Source organism: Capricornis sumatraensis, chromosome 14 (genome assembly GCF_032405125.1).
Source record: "Capricornis sumatraensis isolate serow.1 chromosome 14, serow.2, whole genome shotgun sequence".
Taxonomy (NCBI): Eukaryota; Metazoa; Chordata; class Mammalia; order Artiodactyla; family Bovidae; genus Capricornis; species Capricornis sumatraensis.
The window spans coordinates 26850577-26876451 of record NC_091082.1 but is presented as its reverse complement, the minus strand read 5'-3'; the positions used below and the strand labels follow the sequence as shown (position 1 = coordinate 26876451).

Sequence of the window (25875 nt, the reverse complement as noted above, 5' to 3'; positions counted from 1 at the left end):
GAGGACCCTAATGACACTTCATCTTCTTATGGAAATACGTTGAGAATAATCCACTTTGGGGTGGACAGGACAGGCATAAAAATGACTTGGAAGTCAAAAAAGCTATTTAATCAGACTGGCTTTCATTGTACCATTGAGTTGACAGTTTTTAAATTTTCAGAAGTAAAAGAAAAGCCTCAGTTCCTATGATCACAGAGGCATAGCAATCTGATTTCCTTAACTGGACATGTGAACAAACAAATTATTTTTTGGGTGGGGATTAATTTATCTTAAAAAAGATTAGAGAAAATGTTAATTCTATATAAGTTGTAAAATCTTGGTTTATGATCATCATAAGCATAAATGAAGTGCCAGTTAGGCATGGAGCCTTTATAAATCTCAGTCAATAAGATATCCACATATATCTCTATTTCTGTGAATATCTATATTTTTATGTTGTTGTTGGTCATTTGCTAAGTCATGTCTGACTTTTTGTGAACCCATGGACTGCAGCATGCCAGGCTCCTCTGTCCTTCACTATCTCCCAGAGTTTGCTCACATTCATGTCCATTGAGTCAGTGATTCTTTCTAACCACCTCATCCTCTGCTTCCCCCTTCTCCTTTTGCCTTCAGTCTTTCCCAGCATCAGGGTCTTTTCCAGTGAGTCAGCTCTCCTTATCAAGTGACCAAAGTATCGGAGCTTCAGCATCAGTCCATCCACTGAATGTTCCTTTAGGATTGACTGATTTGATCTCCTTGCAGTCCAAGGGCCTCTCAAGAGTCTTCTCCAGCACCACAATTGGAAAGCATTGATTCTTTGGTGCTCAGCTTTCTTTATGGTCCAGGTCTCGTATCTGTACATGACAACTGGAAACACCATAGCTTTGACTGTATGGACCTTTGTTAGCAAAGTGATGTCTCTGCTTTTTAAAACAATGTCTATGTTTGTCATAGCTTTTATTCCAAGGAGCAAGTGTCTTTTAATTTTATCACTGTGGTCACTGTCCACAGTGATTTTGGAGCTCAAGAAAATAAGCTCTGTCACTGTTTCCACTTTTTCCCCTTCTATTTGCCATGAAGTGATGGGACAGGGTGCCACGATCTTAGTTTTTTTTCATGTTGAGTTTCAAGCTAGCTTTTTCACTCTCCTCTTCCACCCTCATCAAAAGGGTCAAGGGTAGGGAGGAGCAGAAGATAAAAGATATAGCTTAGGATGACAGTCATATCGATCTCCGCTCCTGTGGCACAGGTAGGAAAAATGATGGGTTCAGAGGAGGGAACTATCCTGAAGACTCCAATTTTAGACCCCACTTGGTCTCTCCGGAGAATTGTCCAAACCATAAAAGGAGAAAAAAGACCAATGCAATGAAGGGAGAAACAAGGTAACAAGATTGTTATTGCTGAGGAGTGATAGAGATCCAGTTCAAACTGGAAAACCTAGAACTGCAGTAGATTCTTTCAGTATGTTTAGAAGTGTTAAAGAAGATGAGGTTTAGCCAGAGCTAGGAATTGGGAAAGCAGATACAGAAGAGGACTGGGGAGGTTGAAAACTCTAGGGACCCGGGAGTATGGCTTTGAAATGGGTGAGCAAAGATCATAGCAAGGAAAATGCAAATGTGCAAATCTCTGGAAATAAGAGGCTGAACATTGTGTGATGGCAAATGAGTGTTTGTTTGGATATGACAAGTGGACGAGGTGGGAATTTACCAGAGAGGGCAGACTTTAGGTTGAGAACCTTGGAAATGGTTCCAAAGATGATTAAGTAGTGGGTATAACTATCCTGCCTGTTGAATAAATGAAGCCGAAGTGAAGGGCATTACATTTGAGGAAGTTAGAATGAAGCCAGATTCAGAGATGAGTCATTACTGAGGATGTGGAAGCTGCCAAAAAAGGGATTACGATTGAAAAGAAAACTGAGCCAATGCTGAAGTCATTGAGGAAAGGGGAAGTACGATGACATAGGAAGTATAATAGGGCATGTGTCAACTAGGCCTTCGGCATAAATTTTCTTAAATAATGAATTGATGTTGGTAAACTATGGCTCTTTTCTCCATATAATATATACTTAAATATTATAGAATTTGAAAATATATATAGCCCCAAATTGAACTCATCTGTATGCCCTCACTTTGAGGAAACTGCTGTCAATATATATTTTTTAATATTCCATAATATATTGTAGCTTTTAAACTTTATGTTGCACACTGGAGTATAGTTCATTAACAATGTTAGTTTCAGGTGTATAGCAAAGTGATTCAGTTGTACCTACTCCTTGGAAGGAAAGTTATGACCAACCTAGATAGCATATTGAAAAGCAGAGATGTTACTTTGCCAACAAAGGTCCGTCTAGTCAAGGCTATGGTTTTTCCAGTGGTCATGTATGGATGTGAGAGTTGGACTGTGAAGAAAGCTGAGCGCCAAAGAATTGATGCTTTTGAACTGTGGTGTTGGAAAAGACTCTTGAGAGTCCCTTGGACTGCAAGGAGATCCAATCAGTCCATCCTAAAGGAGACCAGTCCTGGGTGTTTATTGGAAGGACTGATGCTGACGCTGAAACTCCAATACTTTGGCCACCTCATGCGAAGAGTTGATTCACTGGAAAAGACCCTGATGCTGGGATGCTGGGTGTAGGAGGAAAAGGGAACGACCGAGGATGAGATGGCTGGATGGCATCACTGACTCGATGCACATCAGTTTGGGTGAACTCCAGGAGCTGGTGATGGACAGGGAGGCCTGGCGTGCTGCAATTCACGAGGTGGCAAAGAGTCAGATAGGACTGAGTGATGATTGAACTGAACTGAACTGATACATGTATCTATTCTTTTTCAATTTCTGTTCCCACTTAGCTCATTACAGAGTATTGAGCAGAATTCCCTGTGATATACAGTAGGACCTTGTTGGCTATCTATTTTTATATACAGCAATATGTACATGTCAATTCCAAGCTAACCACCCCCACCCCCATCCCCCTGGTAACCAGAACTTTGTTTTCTAAGTCACTGAATCTGTTTCTGTTTTGTAAACAAGTTCATTCGTATCATTTTTGTTGTATTCCATATATAAGCAATGCTAAGTCACTTCAGTTGTGTCTGACTCTGTGCGACCCCAGAGACGGCAGCCCACCAGGCTCCCCCGTCCCTGGGATTCTCCAGGCAAGAACACTGGAGTGGGCTGCCATTTCCTTCTCCAATGCAGGAAGGTGAAAAGTGAAAGTGAAGTCACTCAGTTGTGTCCGACTCTTAGCGACCCCATGGACTGCAGCCTACCAGGCTCCTCCGTCCCTGTGATTTTCCAGGCAAGAGTACTGGAGTGGGGTGCCATTGCCTTCTCCAATATAAGCAATACCATATGATATTTGTCTTTGTCTGACTTACTTCATTTAGTATGATAATCTCTAGGCCCATCTACGTTGCTGCACGTGGCATTATTTTTTTCCTTTTCATGGCTGAGTAACATTCCATCTTATATATGTACCACATCTTCCTTAATACTGTAGATTTTTAGTGAAATATTCATGTTTGAGAATTAAGCTTTAACATTCAAAGAATACAAGTCTGCCATTTTCTTGTCTTTTAACAATGAATGGCCTTCATCTCACAATTACATTGGTCTGACAAATTGTATTCAGTAAATTCTTAGAGACTTTCATTCAGGTATGACTCTATTTCTGTGAAAAGTAGGCCATAGAATTTTCTCTGGCCTTGCCTAATTCATTTTTTCAACAAATAAAACTACTAGTTAGATCTCACCAATCCTGAAGACATCTTTGAGAACACAATAGAAAGCATCTTTCTGTACTCAAGGAGTTTATATCCCTCTGAGACCAATAACAAGGCAGTTTCTGTCATGTTTTGGTAACTGTGATAAGTAACTAAGCAAGGTGATATGACTGAGGGTACCTGGGGATGGATGGTGGTGGCCACGCTGTTAGATTATCAAGAAGGACCACTCAGAGGAATATGAGCCTGATGGATGAGATGAAATCAGCCAAGCACAAAGAAGGAGAAAACAGGTGTTCATCAGAAGAGACGGCACCTACAAAGGCCTGGAGGTGTGAGATTGTAGTGTTGGAGGGATGTGGAGGGGCAGAAATGGCCAGTGTATGGAAGGCATGAGAGGTAGGCCCTTGTCAAATCAAGTAGTGATTATATATATTTGACAAGTAGTCAATCAATCAAATCATTGACCACTTGTGTATGTCATTCTATGAGAAACAGGTGGTCACTGCAGGGTGGCCTGGGGAATCAAAAGATCACTGTGGGCTGGTGATCTTGCTTCCTTCTTCACTAAGAAAACTGAAGCAATTATAAGATAAACCCCACCCACTCCCCCCAGCATTTGTACCCACATAGTATCCTTTCCCTCCATAACTACAGATTATCTGTTCCTGCTCCTTCTGAGTACAAATCCTCCACTTTCATTCTTGGGTGCAATCTTTCACACATGCAAGGTCAAAGCTCCAGCCCCATTAACAATTCTGCCCTCCCTGTTGGGCCATTTCTATCAGCATACGTCATTTTATCTTATTTGATTATTTAAAAAAATATTCTTTGACCTCTACTTACCTTCCATCTATTGTTTCACCTCTCTATTTTCCTTCACAGCAAAACATATTGAAAAAGTTGCTTATATTCACCATCTCTAATTCCTCTTCTCTCATCCTTTCATGAATCCATTTGAGTCAGGCTTAGACACTCATAACTTAACTTAAACTTTTATTGCACAGATATGAATGACTGCCATATTGCTAATTCAACTTTTAGTCCTCTTCTTATTAGGCTTATCATCTTTGAAACATTTGCTTCATTTGACTTCTAGGGCATCAAATCTTCATAGCTTACTGATTGCTCTTTCTCTTTCTCTATGGTTGGTTTTCTGCTTCTATTCCAGACAGCCTAAGATTGACATCTTAGTATTTGGGTCCTTAAACTTTTTCTCTTTTCTACCCACACTCACTCTATTTTTGCATTCTCATCCATTTTAAATGTCATCTATATGATGATGACTTTCCAAAGTATATCTCAAGCCAGGATGTCTTGAAATTCCAAAGTTTATTCAGATTGCCTAATTGACATCTCCTCTTGGTTGTCTAGTCAACATTTCAAACTTGCCATGTCTCAAACATGAATTTTTAATTGAATTATAGTTGATTTATAATGCTGTGTAAGTGTCAAGTGTATAGCACAGTGATCCAGTTAACATATATATATGTACATGTATTATATATATTTCAGATTCTTTTCCCTTATGATATATTACAAAATATTGAGTATAGATCCCTGTGCTATACAGTAGTACTTGTTGGCTATTTTAGATATAGTCGTATGTCTATGTTAATCCCAAACTCCTGCTTTATCCCTCCCACCTTTCCCCTTTGGTAACCATAAGTTTTTCTAGGTCTGCAAGTTTATTTGTGTTTTGTAAATAAGTTTATTTATAGTTTTTTCTTAGATTCCATGTATGAGCAGTATCATATGACATTTGTCTTTCTCTCTGGCTTACATCACTTAGTATGATAATCTCTAGATCCCTGTGGCTGCAAATGGTATTATTTCATTCTTTTTTATGGCTGAATAACATACATACACCCCTTTCTCCTCCTGCCTTCAATCTTTCCCAGCATCAGGGTCTTTTCCAATGAGTCAGTTCTTTGCATCAGGTGACCAAAGTCTTGGAGTTTCAGCTTTAGCATCAGTCCTTCCAGTGAACATTCAGGATTGATTTCCTTTAGGTTTGACTGGTTGGATCTCCTTGATATCCAAAGGACTGTAAAGAATCTTCTCCAACACCACAGCTCAAAAGCATCAATTCTTTGGCGCTCAGTATTATGTTAGAGAATGTTCTAATTTCTTCTCTTACATGTAGCTGTCCAGTTTTTCTACCACCACTTATTGGAGAGACTCTTTTCTCCATGGTGTAATCTTGCCTCCTTTGTTGGCTAGCCTCAGTGGTCCAAAGTAGCTCCTGTGTACCAGGCCCAGCCTCTGCAACCCTAGCTTTAATTCTAGCTCATACACACATACCCAGGTCCTTGGCCTAGCCATGTGCATGGCCAGCTCCCACAGACACAGCCTACAGTTCAGCTCCTGAGCCTGCAGGTCACAGGCTGACTCCTATAGTTATAAGTCCAGGCTTGTTCTAATACTAAGCCAGCCCTCACGTCCTCAGGTTCCAGGTCAACTCTGACAATACAAGGTTCCTGGAACATCCAAGTACTGGACCAAACACTAAACATGCAGATGCGGGGCCCACCCAGTAGTCCATGCACCTGGACTGCTTATGCCCCCTGTTCTCAGGATCCTTGTCAGTGCACAAAGATACAGGTCCAAGGGCCATTATCATAGGCTCAAATGCCAGCCCTATACCTGTAAAACTGGTTTTAAGACTTACCCAGTGGATAAAACCAGTCCAGGTAGTCAAGTTAGTCACTACTTCCTTGAATATAAGACACTATGATTCATAAAGATCATGATCAGCAAAGAAATACGACACCACCAAGGAAAACCAGTATCTATGAACTGTCTGTCCAAGAGTTCAGGCTTATCCTATTAAGAAAACACACTGTACTACGAGAAAACGAAGATAGCCAACTAAATGAAGTTAGACAAACAATGCATAAACAAAATGGGAAGCTCAACAAAGAAATAGAAATTGTTGAAAAGAACAAATAGACATCCTTGAGTCAAAGAACATAAGGACAATCAAAAAATTCAGTAAAGAAATACAAGAACAGACTCAACCAAGCAGAAGAATTTGTGAACTAGAAGACAGGTCATTTGAAAGCATCTAGTCAGAGAAGCAAAATGAATGAGAGAGTGAAGAAAACTTACACGAATTATGAGATGCCATTAAAAGAACCAGTTTAGATATCACAGAATCCCAGAAATGGAAGAGAAGAAGAAAAGAGCAAAAAACTTATTAAAAGAAACTATAGCTGAGAACTTCCCAAATCTGGGGAGAGATTTGGACATTGAAATTCATGAAGATAATAAGTCACGCCAGGTATTCAACCCAAGATGATCTTCTCCAAGACACATAATAAAGCTGTCTAAAATTGAAGAGTGATGTTCATGAAATCCATATCTGACCATGCAACTACTCTGTTAAAAACCCTCTCCTAGCTTTCTAACTAGATTCTCTCAGATTAAAACTCCAAATCCATGTAGAGACATACAACAGTCATACGGTCTCCCCCTTATTAATTTTCTGATGTCATCTCTTACTTCTTTCTGCTTCATTTGCTCTGCTCCAGCCTCACTGGCCTTCTTGCCATGTTCATGGTAGTCATGTTCCTCCTTCCAAGTCTTTGCTTAGCTTGTTCCCTCTCCTGAAATAGTCCTTGGCTTAGAATCCCCCCAACTGTTACTCTCATTCTTTCCAGGCATTTGCTCAAAATGTCATCTTGCTGCTGTGGCCTCCACTGACTCATGCTTTTTTTCTTTTCCTTTCAGTATTCTTGACATATAATTGACATGCAATAATTGAGTTTAAGGTGTACAGCCTTATGACTTTACTCACATATATATTAAAATGATTATGACAGCAAACTTAGCTCACATCCCTGACTCTTGCCTTTAAAATTACTGTGCACTCTTGCTTCTTGCTCTGTTCTGTTTTCTGTGACACTTTTGGCACTTTTCATACTTTATGTACATATGTACATACTAGCCTTAAACCCTAGTCAACATTCAATTTAAAGCCATGCTGAACTCCTAAAATGCAACAACTTTCTCATCCATCAATTTCTTATTACCTCAAATAGTCTGGAAGTAAATCCCAGCAATGAGTGGAGGACTTGATAAGAGTTGGCATCTTCTACTTCAGGCCTGGGTCACAAGCCATACTGGCTTTCTCTAGCAATGTGACCCTATTTGTTCACTTCCTCATCCTGGTCCCCCTCAGTCCTGACCATCATGTGTGTGGATGCTTCCCAACCTATGGAGGGGCATATTTTGTCAGAGTAGAATCCAGGCACAGAGAGTAATCCTGGAACTAATACAGAAAGATACTCCCATTTGAGGCAGTTTATTCTGGGTGAGTTTAGGAGTTCTGTGATCAAGGTCACCCTCAAAGCATGGAGACTGTAGTGTAAAGAAGAATGGGGCATTCTGTGATAAGAAGACACTTGATAAGGTGATACTATGATGATGCCTTCTGACCCTACCAGCTCAGGATAACTAAGGACTACTTGGATATGCAAGTCTGTGCCAGCCAACACATACAAATATGTCTTGGGTTGCCATTGAATGCTACGACTTCTTAACCAATTGCAAAGTAGGTAACCAAATCCCTGCCTCAACAAGCTAGAATGTAAGAAAGCAAGAACTGCCCACAAAGAGTTCACTGGCAAAAGATCATCGTAGCATTCAGTCTGGTTTGCAGCTGACCAAGACACTTTGGTATGGCTAGGAGACATTGTCATGTAAAATATTCCAAAGTCATTTGGAATCAGCCCCATGGAAAACAGTTTCCTGCTGGGGTATGTTTTCAGAGAAAGCAGTTGTATTCTCATGTTCAAATATAACAGCTTTTCTCTAGTAGTACTTACCCAACAGGGATTCCCTCTTTCCTCGAGGTTCTGTTTCCTCCTTGGTTTTGCTCCTGCAACTGGCTTTTAAGTCAAATCCCCAGCTTCCTTTTCTCAGAAATGTAGGGAATTCAGACAGATGGGAGGGTTGAAAGGCTGTAGTCACCAAGCTCTTGAGAATCAGAAGGAAAAGATGACAAAAGCAGGGAAATGGGAGATATAATATGCTAACATATTACACGTTGCATTGGGTTGGCCAAAATGTTCATTCAGGGTTTTCCTTAAGATAGTATGAAAAACCTAAATGAACTTTTTGACCAACCCAACATTTGGGTTGGACCTGCTAGTAGGACATGTTTTTTTGCATGAAGTTTTCCCACAGTAAATAATAGTTACTCTCTGTATAGCCTCCGAGGCCATTATTATCATGATTTTTAACTTTATAAGTTTCATAGAATGTTTTTCCAAATGAAAGTACCTCAGTTCTGTCTGACTTGTGCACACATAGTGTAGCTGTTCCTGCCATTTCTCAGAAGTCTCTGGCAAGGCTATACTGTTTTTTTTTTTTTTTTCTTTGTTTCTTTTTTTTAATTTTACTTTACAATACTGTATTGGTTTTGCCATACATTGACATGAATCTGCCATGGGTGTACATGAGTTTCCAATCCTGAACCCCCCTCCCACCTCCCTTCCCATATTTTCTCTCTGGGTCATCCCAGTGCACCAGCCCCAAGCATCCTGTATCCTGCTGTTTAAACACCAACTTCAAAGTATTCTTATAACTTATCTTCTGACCACCCCCCTGCTCCCACCCCATTGCCTGTGTTGCCTCCAGCCTCAACTTGGTACCATCAAGGACCTGTAAGATAAAGTTGTGAAGCAAACAAGTTTAATCAAAAGCATTATAAGTCTCTTCTTGATAACCACCTTTTGTTCTAGAGTAGCTATTTTTAGTGTAAAAAAATTTTTTTGCCTTTATTCTGATGACCTACATGTTTAACCAATTGATTATGCTTTGCATGAAAATCAAAAGTGTTCTCTTTCCAGTTTACTTTTGCTGTCAGTGCAATGCAAAATCTATTTCCCTGAATTAGGTTGCATTTCATTCATCTTTTATACATGAAATTGTAATGGTTCAAGGTTAATGATCTTTAAAGAAAATGTGTTGCTTACATTGTAACTACCTTATTTCAAAAGTATTCCTGAAAATAATGATTATTTCCAGCAGTATGAAAATGTGACATGTTTAAATCTTGGTAGAGTTGACTGAACTTTGCTTAGATTCAGTCAACAAAATGATTATTGAATACCTTTCTAAATAAAGTGTTTGGGATATTTCAGAATTGAATTAGTAAATTACAGATTAGCTTCTTTTAATGCAAGTGAATATGGTTTCTTTTAGAGAGACAGATGGGCTTTCCTGGTAGCTCAGCTGGTAAAGAATCCACCTGCAATGCAGGAGACCCTGGTTCTATTCCTGGGTCAGGAAGATCTGCTGGAGAAGGGATAGGCTGTCCACTCCAGTATTCTTGGGCTTCCCTTGTGGTTCAGTGGGTAAAGAATCCACCTGCAATGAGGGAGACCTGGGTTTGATCCCTGGGTTGGGAAGATCCCCTGGAAAAGCGAGTGGCCACCAACTCCAGTATTCTGGCCTGGAGAACTCCATGGACTGTACAGTTCACGTGGTCGCAAAGGGTTGGACATGACTCAGCAACTGTCACTTTCAGAGAGCCAGATAGGTATGAAGTACTAAAGAAGTTCAGAGTGTTACTGGATCGAGTACTAGCCCAGTTCTCTTTTCCAGCTTTCATACCTAGCTCTACTATATCTAGATCATGTCATTAGTTAATTCTTTTTTCATTTATTCAAACATATATTCAGACCTACAGGGTACAGGCAATGTACTAGATATTGAGGATGTAAAGTGAATATAGCACCATTGCTGCCTTTATAGTGTTCAGGCTAACGGATCAGAGAGTCATGGAAATAAATCATTATGGCACAGTGTTGTGTTATGCCAAAAGTGTGTGCAAAACTCTGAGAGACAAAGGAGGGGATGATAGCTCCATCTTCTGCCAAGGGTCATAGCAGAGTATGCTGGTGAAATGTTAAAAAAGAATTTGGCATTTGCACTGAGCCTGGACAATTTGAAGGTCAAATAACACGCAGTTGGTCAGGTGGATAGAAGAAAAAATTCAACAAAAGGAGTTACAAGAGCAAAGTCACTGTTATAAGCTATGTATTTGCATTTCAAAAACCAGGCCTGTTGTCTTCAAATATACTTTAAAAATAATTTAAATGTCTCATTTATTTTTTAACAGAGCCCTTGAACTAACTCTAAACTCAGAAAATGATTTACCTGGTCACAGACAACCAAGAAAACAGTCAAATTGTTAAAAGAAAAAATTAAACCTAGTCTGACTGACACTTGTCTATTTAAAAATAACCATAGTATATTTAAAGGCTAAAACAGCCTATACTTTATTGCTATTGATTTGTGTGGCTATTGATGTTTATTTTAAGCTTTACTGTAACAGTTCTAAGATATAAGAAAGTAGAGGATAAGTGAAATCTCCTGAATAAAAAGTATGATGGTAAATAAATTCTTGTTCCCCCTACAGATTTAGCGGCATTTACGCCCCACCAATTTCTGCTCAGTGCTTGTACACATGTGGGATGTACAAACAGTTCCCTGGTCATACTGTCCACCGCACAGCTGCCACCAGAACACGTGGATCCCCCAATTCTGACTGTCCTGGATTCTAGAACTGTATACATTCAGTAAGTAGAAACATCGTCCCTATTACACACTGGTTCATGCAAGAATCCCAGTGAGTTCAATCAAGGGAAGGGTTTGTGACATAAAATTAATTTTATTGTGATTAAATGCACAGAAGTGATTAGTTCAGTGGTTCTGGGAATCTTTGATTATCACTTGCCAACTTAATTTCCATTTTGTCTTTATGCAATCAAGCTGAGCCACACATGTACGTAGATTCTGTGCAAACTTCAAAAAGGAAAAAACTGACCACTTACATGACTGCCCTGGGCTTTTTTTTAATGTGAAGCATTATTTGCAATAATTTGGAATTAGCATAATTTTTTTTTTCTTTTTGATTATAAAATAGGACTGTCTTGCTCCTCTGAAGTTGAAGTCAGAGAGATGCTTTCTTATACTGGCATGTTCAGATTATTTTTGATATACTGATTATTATCCATTTCTTAATATGTGAGGTACAAGGTATATTGTAGTACTTAACTGAAGCTTAAAAGACCTCTGTTCCCACCAGTTAGTACTTGTTTACATTAATCATTCTTCATCGTGGTGTTCTCACCAGTTAAAGAGTTTGAATTGAAGATACTATGATGTTCATTCAAGCTGACGGACACTGGGATTTCATATCCCGTTGTTCCCAGTGTAAACCCCTGTTGGCTTTCAGTGTGTCCCAAGCTGAGCCCACTTTATTTACTTTAAAAAATTTACCTCTACTCTAAGTATTTCTCAATTTACCAATTTCAGTCTATTCCACAACTTGTCCTACACATGCCCCCTGACACTTTGTAGCCCTCATCTGGAATACCCTCTACTTTCCCTTCTGCCTACCAATTCCAATCCATCAAGGATATGATCTTATGTATCCAGGTAGCATGTCACTTCCTTCCAGGAATCTTAATTGACTACTGACTTCAGCCTTTCCAATCTCAACTTCTCTTCAGTAGTTACATACTGAAACTCTGTGTTAGATTGCTGCACCTTTCAAGACAACTGTGACATGAAAATTATACAATTAGCTCTCCCTCTCATTTCTCAGAAGTTCTCAGACATTCTACTTCTCCCAACTGTTGTTCCACGGCCTGAGTTGAGTTCAAAATCAAGCACTCACTTTTACATTTTTGTATTACTAGCTAATTAAAATGATAAATAACTAGAAACAGGCACTATGTCTTATTTCTGTACCATTCAGAATAGACATCTAATACCTACTTGGTGTTTTTTAAGTGAATTACTTTTGAGCTCTCAGTGTGTTTCTTTACAATGGCATAAATCCAAGCTCATATGTGTCTTTAAAAAATCCTGCACATTTCAGATTTGACTTGAATATATGATGATTATAATGCTATATTTTTTCATTCCCAGGTGGAAACAACCAAGAAAAGTAAATGGAATTCTGGAGCGCTATATATTATATATTTCAAATCACACACATGATTTTACCGTTTGGGATGTCATCTATAACAACACAGAGCTTTTTCAGGATCACACTCTGCAGTACCTTTTACCTGGTAATAAATATCTCATCAAACTGGCAGTAAGTTCACTTTATTTTTATCACTTTGTCTGTCCTCGTCACTCTCCTTGCTGCTTCCCTTTTGTCTCATCTTCTCTCCATCTCTCACTTAAATGAAAAAAAAACAAAATTCTCTTGTATTGCTATTTACACTGAAAACTCACTTCATATACAAAGTGAAAATATTGCTGACCTAATATCTATGTATTTATTTTTTATTATGCAAAATGATAGAATAACAATCTGAAACAGGAGATTTTTCCAAATCTAATTTGGGATTATCAGAAATTATTTCTTGTTTTTATTATTTGTAGAATGTCATAATTGTTGAGGGCTTTTCAGAAAATGCTTTGATTACTAAGGCTATTTCCTGATGGGGCTTGTATTCATTCAAAAAGCAATGCATGGTATGAAAATGTAGGTCTTATATTTTTAAAAAAAGATTTAAATGACCCTCAAATATTCTTGATTGTTATTATATTCTGGTTTACATTACATTTCTATCTCAAAATAACAGTCACTTAATAAAACCCTAGAATCAACATAGTTTAGACAGGCAATAGCATTTTTTTAATGCAAAATAGCACTTTTACACAAAGATCTTTTAAAAGACCTTGATATTACTGTGGAATTTATACTCAGTAGTTTCCTTTGTTTTTTGATGAAATATAATCTTTTTTAAGTTTAATAGCATATCTGAAAATAACTGAATATAAACATGAGATTGTCCCTATTTGTTTTAAACACACTCTTCATTTTATAGCAATACCTATATAAGGATATTTGCCTTGATAAATGCCATAGAAAATATTCTGCTCTTGATTATGAATAAATTTACATTTATGTAGACACTGTGTATGCATTCATTTTACTTAACATGCTCTTGAATGCTCTAAATATTATACCACGAGAAAATAAACTACATTCAACTGTTGCTAACTGTCTGACCTGACACCACAAAACAAGGGCAATCAGACAGTGTTAAAAATTCTTTTCAGAACTGTCTCCATGTGCCTAGGTGTTCAGCACAACGATGGGTTTCTGAATCAGCAATTTAATTTCTTAGCTTTTTCACCCAAGATATAAGTGTATTAACTTGATTTTCAAAAGCTAATATAGAAATCCATATCATTTCAAAACAGTGGTGATATCAAAACAAGAAAAGCCCCTCTTGCTTAGAAACAAGAAAAATTAAACAGAAATTGTGTTACTCTTGGCTTTTATTAGAAGGAGGCAAAGGGTATGAAACAAAGTTCTACTTTCAAGACAATTTTTAGGATATTTTGCACAGTAAATGAAGACCCACCTGAATCTCCTATGTTTTATAAGTCTGTAATACCTTGAAAAATAAATACAATTAGATTGGGAGTCCACTTTCTTGAATATTAATTCAGATTTGCCACTAACTGAATGACCTGAAAAATTCACTTAATTGCACTGAGCCTTATGTTCTTCAAGCCTAAAATTAGGACTTTGAATTAAGTGATTTTTAATGTATCTTTGAGCCCTAAAATTCTATGATGCTAAAAAGTTGACCCCAAATAATATTCTGTGAAGTCAAAGGAGACCTGTCAGCCACTGAAAAATGTTGATGCAAGATGTCATAAAGATGCAAGAGTCTTTGCCCTAAGCCTTGTTAGGAAAGTAAATTCACTCATATTATTTTTGATTTCACTGTGTTTTTAGGGCAGAATATACACTGACATATTTTCAGAAAGTATTCAACTAAGAGGTTTTTTACTTTAACTCTGTTAACAGGTAAATTAAATGAACCAGAACATTTTAGGTTCATCTTGGTTAATTGAGGAACTCGTGTATATTTCACGCTTTCAACAGGATAACTGGCTTTCAAGGTCATTAGATTAATAGATGGAGATCAGGTTCTCATCTGATGAGATGGAGCTGCCTTTGTAGATAGTCTTAGCATATTGACTGAGGACTAGGAAACAAAACATACAGATACAAAGCATTTAGGCAGGCATTGGAGAAAAATACATGCTGGTTCCATATGATTTACTCCAGACTGGAGCAGGTATCTACTTCATGTGGTTCCGTGTAGTTTTCCCTGTTGTTCAGTCGCTAAGTTGTGTCTGACTCTTTGCAACCCCATGGACCGCAGCATGCCCGGCTTCCCTGTCCTCCACTATCTCCCGGAGTTTGCTCAAGCTCGAATCCACTGAGTCGGTGATCCTATCCAACCATTACAACCTCTGTCACCCACTTCTCCTGCCCTCATCCGTTTCCCAAGGTCTTTTCCAATGAGTTTCGCATCAGATGGTCAAAGTATTGGAGCTTCAGCTTTAGTGTCAGTCCTTCCAATGAATATTCAGAATTGAATTCCTTGAGTGACTTCACTTTGACTTTTCCCTTTCATGTATTGGAGAAGGAAATGGCAACCCACTCCAGTGTTCTTGCCTGGAGAATCCCAGGGACGGGAGAGCCTGGTGGGCTGCCGCCTATGGGGTCGAACAGAGTCGGACACGACTGAAGTGACTTAGCAGTAGCAGTAGGATTGAAAGTGAAAGTCTCTCAGTCCTGTCTGATTAGTGTCTAACTCTTTGTGACCCCATGGACTATACAGTCTGCGGAATTCTCCAGGCCAGAATACTAGAGTGGGTAGCCTTTCCCTTCTCCAGGGGATCTTCCCAACCCAGGGATCGAACCCAGGTCCCCCACATTGTGGGGGGATTCTTTACCAGCTGATCCACAAGGAAAGCACTAGAGTACTGCAGTGGGTAGCCTATTCCTTCTCCAGGGGATCTTCCTGACCCATGAATAGAGCCGGGATCTCCTCCACCTGAGGTGGATTCTTTAACAACCGAGCTATCATGGTAGCCCTTCCTTTAGGAGTGAGTAGTTTTATCTCCTTGCTGTGCAAGGGACTCTCAAGAGTCTTCTCCAGCACCATATTTTGAAAGCATCAATTCTTTGGCACTTAGCCTTCTTTATGGTCCAACTCTAACATCTGTAAATGACTTTTCCAAAGGTTTGGAAAAACCATAGCTTTGACTATATGGTCATTTGTCAGAAAAGCTAGGTCGCGATTTAATATGTTCTCTAGGTTTGCCATAGCTTTCCTTCCAAGGAGCAAGCATCTTTTAATTTCATGGCTACAGTCGCCACCCACAGTGATTTTGAAGCCCAGGAAAATAAAATCTGTCACTGTTTCCACTTTTCCCCCCCTTTGATTTGCCATGAAGTGATGGGACCGGATGCCATGATCTTAGGATTTTTATTGTTATATTATAAAATCCAAAGGGGTAGAGACAGCATATTTCAAAGTTCTGTCTGCAGAATTAAGCACAATATCTGGACACAAAGCTCATGAGTGATTCTTGAATGAATGAATGAACACTGAGAATATTTATTTCACAGAGAATCTGAGGCCTGATATGAATCAAGTAACTTGCTGTAAAATGTCAGAGTAGGGACTGCATGTTTCCAAATATATGCTCTTTGTCCTAGAAGAAATAGCACAATATTTTGCTGCATTTAACAAATGGTATGGCAAAGTGTCATAATTCCTAGTAAAGATAGTAAGCCAGCAATTAAATAAGGAGGCAAGTAAGACAGGCAGGTATCAAGGTATATATGGTTTGATGATAATCATATTACTGCTAGACATTTGCCTCTTGATGAAGTTTGTGTTCAATATATTTCCTGGACAGATTCTTAGAGATGACAAGCTTTAAATTTTCAAAAGATCATTTCTAGATAACACGGCCTTTTTCTTTTTCTTCATATGTTAAAATATGCTACATTCTTAACATCATCAGACCCTACTTATCTGAAAACAAACTGTTGTAAAAGAAAATGCTAGTTTTGGATGTTCTTAATATTCATAATTTCAAAAATAATTGATACACTTTTATTAGTTATGCATTTTATTATACCAAAATTGAATCTCCTATTGGGACTGGATATTCTTCATTGCAGGGTAGTAGTATGACTTTTCAATTTAAAACAACATGGTTGTAATTGATAAAAGTGATAGGAGATGGGTGGAACACCTTATTTTAATATCTCATAGGCTTTCAAAGACCTTGCCAATTCATAAAGACATCTTTGATCAAGTCCAAATTTTTGTTTACCTGTTCCAAGCCAAAATTTTAATCAGCATTCAGCTGCATTGAATGTTGTGCTGGTAGGTCACATAAGATACTGATTGGTTCATTTTCATTTAGATAATATCAGTTAGATTAGACCAACCAAAAGCAACTTTAAGAATATTTATTTCTCTGTGAAGGCACAAAGATACCCTACTCACCTGGCCTTCTAAATGCATGCAAAAGGGATGTGGGGAAATAAAAGAACAAAATATAATATTTTACAGGTAATTCTGTTGTTTTAGCAGCAGCCCCTTTGAAAATTTGAGTTGGTTTACAAGAAAAATTCTCTCCAAATTCCTTGAATCCTTAAGAGAATTTTTTATCAAGTTGCTAGTTTATGAGTCTTTGATGACACAGCCCAACAAACAGTCCTTCCAAACCAGAGGACATCCTCATTTATTCCAGAATTTTCTATCCCATAAAGTTCTCAAAACAAACAAAGTAAATTTTAATTCACATTCTGTTTTAAGTATATATATATATACACACACAATGAAATGAAACATAGAACATACCGTGTTTCTTTGGAAGAGTTGGCAGGGGGAAATTCTCAGGCCATGAATAAGAAAAATAATAGTGACAAATAGACTATCAGAAATAAATCCCAGTGTGGGCTGAGTTTCAGAATAACATGCTGCAACATTTTTCCCCTCCTAAGGAAAACAAAACAAAACAAAACAAAAAACAAAATCTAGGATCCAAGTGGATGGATTTATCTCTTTCTATGCACTGAAAAGGATGTTCCTTTGATGATTTTCCTTCAATAACTGTCTCACAACGCCTCTTTTTCTGCTATGTTTTCTGGTCGACTTTTAGCACACTGGAAATATTTTGTCTTAATTTTCCTGTTTTAATGTTCAGGTAGTTTCTTCTTGGGCAAACAGTGACATGTCCTAGAGTTTTGAATCACAAGCTCAATTGACTTCTCTTTATTTGCAAAGATTCTGTTCTCAGGAGGAGTATGGTTTACCTCTTAACATAGGTATGCACATCCCACAGCTGAGCATTAGAGGAAACCCACAGAGGTTAATTAGGTCCCCAATCTTAATGCAGTTTCACGCCCAGGCCACAGTTTAGCTCCTCTGAAACTTGCTTATGCTGAGAAATTATACTCAAGACATGGTTCCTGTTGTCTTCTTACAATAAGAAGTGAAATTGATCTCCATGTCTACTGACCACTTACTGTCACTAACACTTTTAGTGAAGAATTTGCAATTATTTGCAGCATTTTATAAGTAGTACATTTCAATATAAGAAAATACCTTCAAAAGTCAGTCAGCTTTCTTCTGTCTTTAGGAAAAAATACCAACTGCTTTAAGTATCAAAAGTTTATCCCTTGTATATCTAACTGAATAGCAAGATCCAAGCCCAGTGTTTCATTTTTTAATATTAGTCATAGCTACCTTCAATGAAAATGAATAACTGCCTGCTTTATATTTTGTCCCAGGATTTTACTTCATTTTCTTACTGCTCTTGATGAAATTTAGTGCTTTTTGAAAGATTTTTATGTTTGTTTGTATAATTACAGTTGTGACTTTAAAGGTACTGGAAAAAACTTTAGTTTTCAAATAGCTGTTATAGAAAGACATAGTGGCTAACATTTACTAGCAGAGAGAGGCTGGAAAAACTCTGTGTTCTGGAGAAAGGCTTATCCAATAAGTTATGAGGGATGATATTTTCCTAATAGACTGAATCATTTATTTGGAATTATTGGCAGTTTACAATGAAAATGCACACAGAAGTTTCTGAATATCTTAACATCCGTGATTCCATTTCTAGCATTACTATACCTCCTTCATTAGGGAACTGAGGGGTTCTGTGGTCAGTTTAAGTTTGTTAGCCATGTGATGAAGCTCAGTTCCTCTGACACATCAGTTAATGACTTCACCCTTTAAGCCACTAAACGGTCATTCAACAACTGCTTCATTGCAAGTTTATGAGAAATATTGTTTTATTTGATTTCACATTGTGTCGTACTTTAAACATATTGTTCACACTACTGGGGCTTCCCAAGCAGCAACTAGTGGTAAAGAATCTGCCTACCAATGCAGAAGATATAAGAGACGTGGGTTAAATTCCTGGGTCAGAAAGATCTCCTGGAGGAGGAAATGGCAACCCACTCCAGTATTTTTGACAGGAGAATCTCATGGACAGAGGAGCCTGGCGGGCTGCAGCCCATGGGATTGCAAAGAGTTGAACACAACTGAGCATCTGAGCACTTCACATGTTTTCTGTGTATCTTTTTTTTTTTTTTTTGTAGAAATCATGTTTTTTATCTTGAAGTAGCATTCATTCTCTACTATTTTTCTCATGGATATGTATTTGTTTGAGTCATTCTAGGAAGATTTCTGTGAGGATAATTTCATCGTGACTATTCAATATATGCCCCATCCCTAGATTCTAACTTGAAATATAATTCACACATTTTTAACTCTGGGTTATTATTTAGTTTCAGGAGGTGGCTATCTCATGTCCTAAAAAGCAAACTAATTAAATGTTACACCTCAGCACTGAAACAAATTTATTTGGGGGTAAGGGACAGAGAGAGCATTATTTCAAAGGGTCTGAAACTCTTATAATGAACTGTCTCTCTTCAATGCCCATCTAAACTTTGGGGCCCCAGAGTGATATGTGCTTTTTTTGCCTCTCTGTCCAGGCTTGCACAGGGGGCGGATGCACAGTAAGTAAGGCCAGCCAGGCCCTGACTGAGGAGAGGACCCCTGAAGGCGTGCCGGCTCCCAGAGTGAACCCTGACTCCTCTCACTCCTTTAACATCTCCTGGACTGAGCCTGAGTATCCGAATGGTAAGTGAACTCTTTTAGCCTCAAGTTAAAAAGATGATTAGCAAAGGTAAATTAATATTCTAAATGGCAGCTTATATGTGGTGCTTAATTTTTAATGATCATTTTAGCACATAAAATACCTGAGATAGTATCATTGTCTGTAGTTGGAAGATTGTGGTTTTTAGGCTCACATGCAGTTTTGGTGGCTCAAAAGTGCTCCCTTTTGATAGTTCTTATGTACTGCATCTTATGGTTTCCTATGTTCCGGGAGAGGTGAAGAGAACAAACCAGGATTCCCGAAGAACGCCCTTGTGAGAGTGACATTATATTTTCAATGACTTTCTGTTTCTGACAGTCGTTACTTCTTTCTTGGAGAAGTAGGGAGGTAGAAAGTTCATGCACATATTGTATTTCAAAATGCTCTTGCTTTAATAAGTTTATCTTAAAAGAGACCACTTAGAACTCTGTATTTTTAATATGTTATTTATAAATATTTCAGCATGAGGTTTTTGAACAATGCATACATTAAGTATATATACATTTATTCTTGTTTGACTTGAAATGGATTGTATATATTTCTAAGTGATATATATCTGCCTTTGCATAGTTTAGAGAATTAGATCAGCTAGTTAAAGTGTGCTAAAATAAAATCTTATTTAAAGAATTTGTAATAACTTGGGATTGAAATTGCTTTATTAATTTTTTGGAAATATCTTTAATTTACAGCCAGCATAGTGTCATTTTTCCACACTGGACAAGCTTACATAATGTCAAATTTTGCTCCTCTTTACGACAAATATCAAGAAGATTTTTAATATCATAGAAACTGTTTTAAGTAACTCATTACTGAAAATTGAAATGGCTTCTTTTAGTGTAGCCAGAAAGAAAAAGAAATATAGTTGTATTAGTTTGTCTTATGTTTACTATGATATTAATTATTCCAGTCATCTCATTTTAATTAAACTTTTGGCAAATGCACGAGATATATTTGAGGTAATGGAGAGAGCTCTAATAATTAGAGTGAGTGATTATCTCTACTCTTGAAGTTATCCCTATACTATTACAAATTTCCTAACAAAAAAAAATGAGTATCTGTTTGATACTTAAACGGTTAATCTTATCATGCTTTGTGCTCCACAAAGAATTCCAGTCCATAGATGGCAATGAAAATGTTAATGATTTACCCCAACTGGATTGCTCTTCAATGCTATGATATGATTTGTATGGTATTAAAGAGTCGGACACGACTGAATGACTGAACTGAACTGAATAGACATTTCCCTTCATCCTAATCTGTGTTGCAACTATCATTGAACCTAGAATCCTAGGTTGACTAGAGAATACTTTCTACATTTCAAAGAATTTTTGTGTATTATGTTTTATATATTTACAAGCAACTTTAAAATATATTCATTGAACAATAAGGATTTGTGAGATTTAGAAGAATGGTGCTAACATGTTTGCTCATTCTAAAGACTTTTGTTTAATCACATCAGAGTTTTCAGAGCTTTTATTATGGGGTAATGGTTAGATTTTTTTAGTAATAGTTTTCATTAAAAAAAATTTCTTCTCTCCACTGCTTATCTCCCCACTCTCCTCAAATTTTCCAGTGTTTTATTCCAATTGTCCATTGTCTAGAGAAAGATAATCTGATGGTTAGAGAACATCTTGTCACTTCATCAGTTTTCAAAGCTCCTACACATCCCTCTAAACACCCAAAGAATAAAGTCCAGATTCTTTAGTCAGATCACCCCCAACTTGTTACTCCGCCTGCATTGGTACAGCCTTGTAGCGTGCTTTCCATTTTAGCTGCCTGGGATACCTACAGCTTGGTGTAGGGTTGAAAATCTTTGGTATGGTGTCAGATAGGCCTAGAGTCAGATGTTATCTCTGATGAGAAGTAACTGGGAAACTTTAGAAAATTTACTAAATTCATGAAGCCCAGTTTCCTTGCATTATAAAATTGGAGTTAACAATCCCAACCATCTCTCCATCTTTATCTGGAGAAACCTAACTCATTCCTTGGGGCTAAATATAGGCCTCCTATTTTATGAAATCATTCCACCCTTTCTTGAATGTAAATCAAGCTTCGCACCTTCTCTTGACCCTATAACTGCTTCCTTGCCTTCATCATGACACATACCTCATTCATCCTTGGATCAAATTTATCTGAGTACATGTCCAACACCCTTACTGGATGATGCGTGTACTGTGTGCTCACTCAGTTGTGTCCGACTCTTTCCAACCCTTATGGACTGTAGCCTCCCAGGCTCCTCCATGGGATAAGAAGGAGGGGTTGCCATTTTCTACTCCAGGGGATCCTCATGACCCAGGGATCAAACCCACATCTCTTGTCTCCTGCACTGCAGGTAGACTCTTTACTGCTGAGCCATCAGGGAAGCCTAACAGATGATGATACGGATGAGAAATCATTTATTTCTTTTTTCCTTCGTGAAGCCTAGCACGATGGAGTACTTTCTGTTGGGACCTAATAATACTTATTTCATTTAGTTGCTTCTTGTGAAAATTTCATTTAATCAATGGCATATATACTGTAGAGTTTTGACTCTCAGAGAGGGTAGAAGTAGTTACAGGTCAGTTCCTGAAATGTATTTATTTGAAATGTATGTGTTCCCAAAATATATTTTTTTTAGCTGTGTGGAGTCTGGGACTAGGGTTGGTCTTTATAGAATTTGGATTTTGCATTTGAATTAAGAATTTTAAATTTTTTTCTTCTCAAGCATGCCTCCCCTGGTAGCATAGATGGTAAAGTATCTGCCCGCAATGTAGGAGACCGGGGTTTGATCCCAGGGTCAGGAAAATCCCCTGGAGAAGGAAATGGCAACCCACTCCAGTATTCTTGCTTGGAAAATCCCATGGATGGAGGAGCCTGGTAGGCTACAGTCCATGGGGTTGCAGAGAGTCGGACACGACTGAGCAACTTCACAAGCATGCCTAGTGCAAACATAATGGAACTGGGTCCATATTAAAATATAGCTGCATTATGGCTGCGTCCTCATTTCTGAATATGCTGCAGAAGAGTAATACAATTGGAAAATAGGTTTCAAACTTATGTTACTAAAGATACCTTTTCAAATGATTTTCTCAAACCTGTCTGATTGTTAGAACCATCTGGGGAACACTGTCTGGAGGAGTGGATTCTAGTGCTCCAACCAAAGATGTGAATAATCATAAATACCCCATTGACTTGTTATCTTCAAAATGCTGGGTTAGTGCTGGGGACTTCCCTGGTGGTCCAGCGGTTAAGTCGCCATGATTCCACTTCAGGAAACATGGATTCAATTCTTGGTTAGGGAACTAGGGTCCCACATGCCTATGGCACAGTCAAAAGTTGAGGCACATCCAGGTCTATATACACATTTAGACTGTCATATTGTGTAACGGGTACTGACTGTCTGATTTTGCACACGCTACGCTCCAAAATCTTGACTTTATTGGTCAGTCATATACCTAAACAGATTATTTTATTAGGACTTTATAAACATGAGAAACAAATGTTGAGAAACAGTAAACTGACTTTCTGTAATAAGAAATATTTCTAAATGCATACCTATATGTGACAAAATATATATATTTTGAGGGCTGGGAAAGACTGAGGGCAGGAGGAGAAGGGGGCAACAGAGGATGAGATGGTTGGATGGCATCACCAACTCAGTGGACATGAATTGAGTCAGAGAGATAGTGAAGGACAGGGAAACCTGGCCTGCTGCAGTCTACAGGGTCACAAAGAGTTGACATGACTGAGCAACTGAATAACAATAATGACAAAATATGAAAAGTTTAAAGGTGTTATATAAATATCCAGTTTTTACCCATCAAGCAATTGGTAACCTTTAGCCAGCATGGCTTAGGAAACAGACTGTCTGCTTTATAACTGATTCTGATTTAAACAATCAGCTCCTGCTCATTAAAGTCTGGGGAAATCCTTTCCTGGGGCTTAGGAGAATGGCCTCTCGCTTTATTTGGTTCCATTCTCTTCTCCACAGCCGGGTCCCGCTCCACAGCTTGTGCTGGGAAGTTTGCTCTTTGCTTCAGGACATGCTCCATATTCTGAGAGAATTCTTCTTGTTCTGGCATCTTTTGTTTTTGTTATCCCAGCTGCTCTTGTGTCAGAATGGTGCCTGACATATAATCAGTGCTCCATTAAAAATATGTTGATTATCACTGTTAAAAAAAAAAAAAACAACACAGAAAATAACAAGTGCTGACAAGGACGAAGAGAAATTAGAAACCTTGTTCATTATTGCTGGGAATGCAGATTGATGCAGCTGTTAAGTGAACCAGTATGGAAAAATCTTCAAAATATTAAGAATAGAATTATTATATGATATAGCAATCCCATTTCTGAGTATTTAGCCAAAAAAATTGAAAACAGGATCTTGAAGAGATATTTGTGCACCCATGTTCATTGCAGAGTTATTCACAATAGTCAAGAGATGGAGGGAACCCAATGTTCATGGATGAATGAATGGATAAATACAATCTTGCATATGTTTGCAATGGAATATTATTCCACCTTTAAAAAAGGAGGAGATTATCACATGTTACAACATGGATGAAGCTTGAGAACATTATGCTGAGTAAAACCTGTCACGTAAAGAGAGATATGACATGACTTCATATATATGCAGTATCTAAAGTAGTCAAATACATAGAGTGTGGATACCAGGGGTTGGGAGTTGGCAGGGAGGGGAATGAAGAGTTGCTGTTCAGTGAATATAAGGTTTCAGTTTTATAAAATGAGAAAGTTCTAGAGATCTTGCCCAACAAGGTGTCTGAAATTAATATTAATACTACTATACTGTCCATTTAAATGCTTAAGATGGTAAATTTCATATTCTGTTTTCTCAACAAAAATTTTTTTAAATGTAAGGAGGATATAATAGAATGCAATTAAACTTTAAATATACCAGAAAAAAAAAATCAAGATTAAGGGCTGTGTTAGTTTAAGCCAATCAACAAACTTTTACTAGTCACATAAAGAAATATGCACAAAATTGTTAAACAACCGTGAGTTCATACTATTTGTCTTGTTTTGCAACTTCCTTTTCTTACCTAGAAGCATCTTTCCATAACAGTTAAGTGTAGCTCAGCTTCATTCTTTTGAAAGGCAGAGTAGAATCCCACTGAATGAAACCACAGCTTATATGACCCATCTTTTATTGATAGACATTTAAGTTTCCATAATTTTGCTGTCGTAAAGAATGCTGCTTAGTATTCATTGCTTTAGACTGCCAAGCCCACTCTCTAAGTACTGGGTCATTATCACTTGATTCACACCTAAGGCTCTGCTTCCTTCAAATGTGTCCTGCTTAATTCTGGTGACTTGCTTCACACACAAAATGGTGATGTGACACTCTAGCTCCTTTTCTTTACTCATAGCCCTTTGTGTCCACACTCCCTCTGGCAGAGGTGTTCTTTGTAGGCTGCGACTACAGGCAGGATTTTAAAACCTCTGAAAAGAGCTACTCTTTGGTCTGAGGTGGATAAGAACCGTTTATTCTGTAGGATCTTGATTCTCTCCTTGTCATACCATTAGCCTGCAATGAAATGTAGCACAAAGGGTTACTGTCTAAGAAATGTGTGACTTGTATTGTGTAGATTACAATTGCATGATTAGAATTATGCTTTTGAGAGCTTCCAAATTCTCATGAGCTTTATCTCCTTCAGAAGAAGCTTCAGTCATAGAGTCTGGAAATATGTTTATTCCTCCCACTTGAGGTCTACTTTGCTAAAATCAGCATGAATATCCACCTCTACCAAATGTATTCCTCGTTGTCTAGCATAATGTTGTTGTAGCTGAGTGTCTGTCATGTCCAACTCTTTTGTGACCCTGTGGACTGTAGCCTGCCAGGCTCCTCTGTCCGTGGGATTTTCCAAGCAAGACTACTTGAGTGAGGTGCCATTTCCTTCTCCAGGGCATCTTTCCAACCCGGGGATCAACCCTACGTTTCTTGTATTGGCAGTTGGATTCTTTACCACTGAGCCACCAGAGAAGCCCATGTCTAGCATATTTGGTAACATTTTAAACTGATTAGAATGTATGTATTTTTAAAATACTAAAAGTATAAAAATTAAATTCTTGTCCTTTATTAATACTTAGAATTTCTTGTAACTCTCTATTGTCTTGACCTATGTAAATTTATGTAAAATAGTTACCCTGTTAG

The 25875-nt window shown here is 38.0% G+C and overlaps 1 protein-coding gene across 1 annotated transcript in view; it reads left to right on the top strand.

Annotated features, from left to right (window-relative positions):
• USH2A (usherin) overlaps window positions 1-25875 on the top strand; it is a 930103-nt gene that overhangs the window by 487995 nt on the left and 416233 nt on the right. The window contains exons 32-34 of the mRNA XM_068986285.1: window positions 11128-11287; window positions 12645-12816; window positions 19561-19708. Of these exons, the coding sequence (XP_068842386.1) occupies window positions 11128-11287; window positions 12645-12816; window positions 19561-19708 (480 nt within the window). The remainder of the gene's footprint in view (window positions 1-11127; window positions 11288-12644; window positions 12817-19560; window positions 19709-25875) is intronic.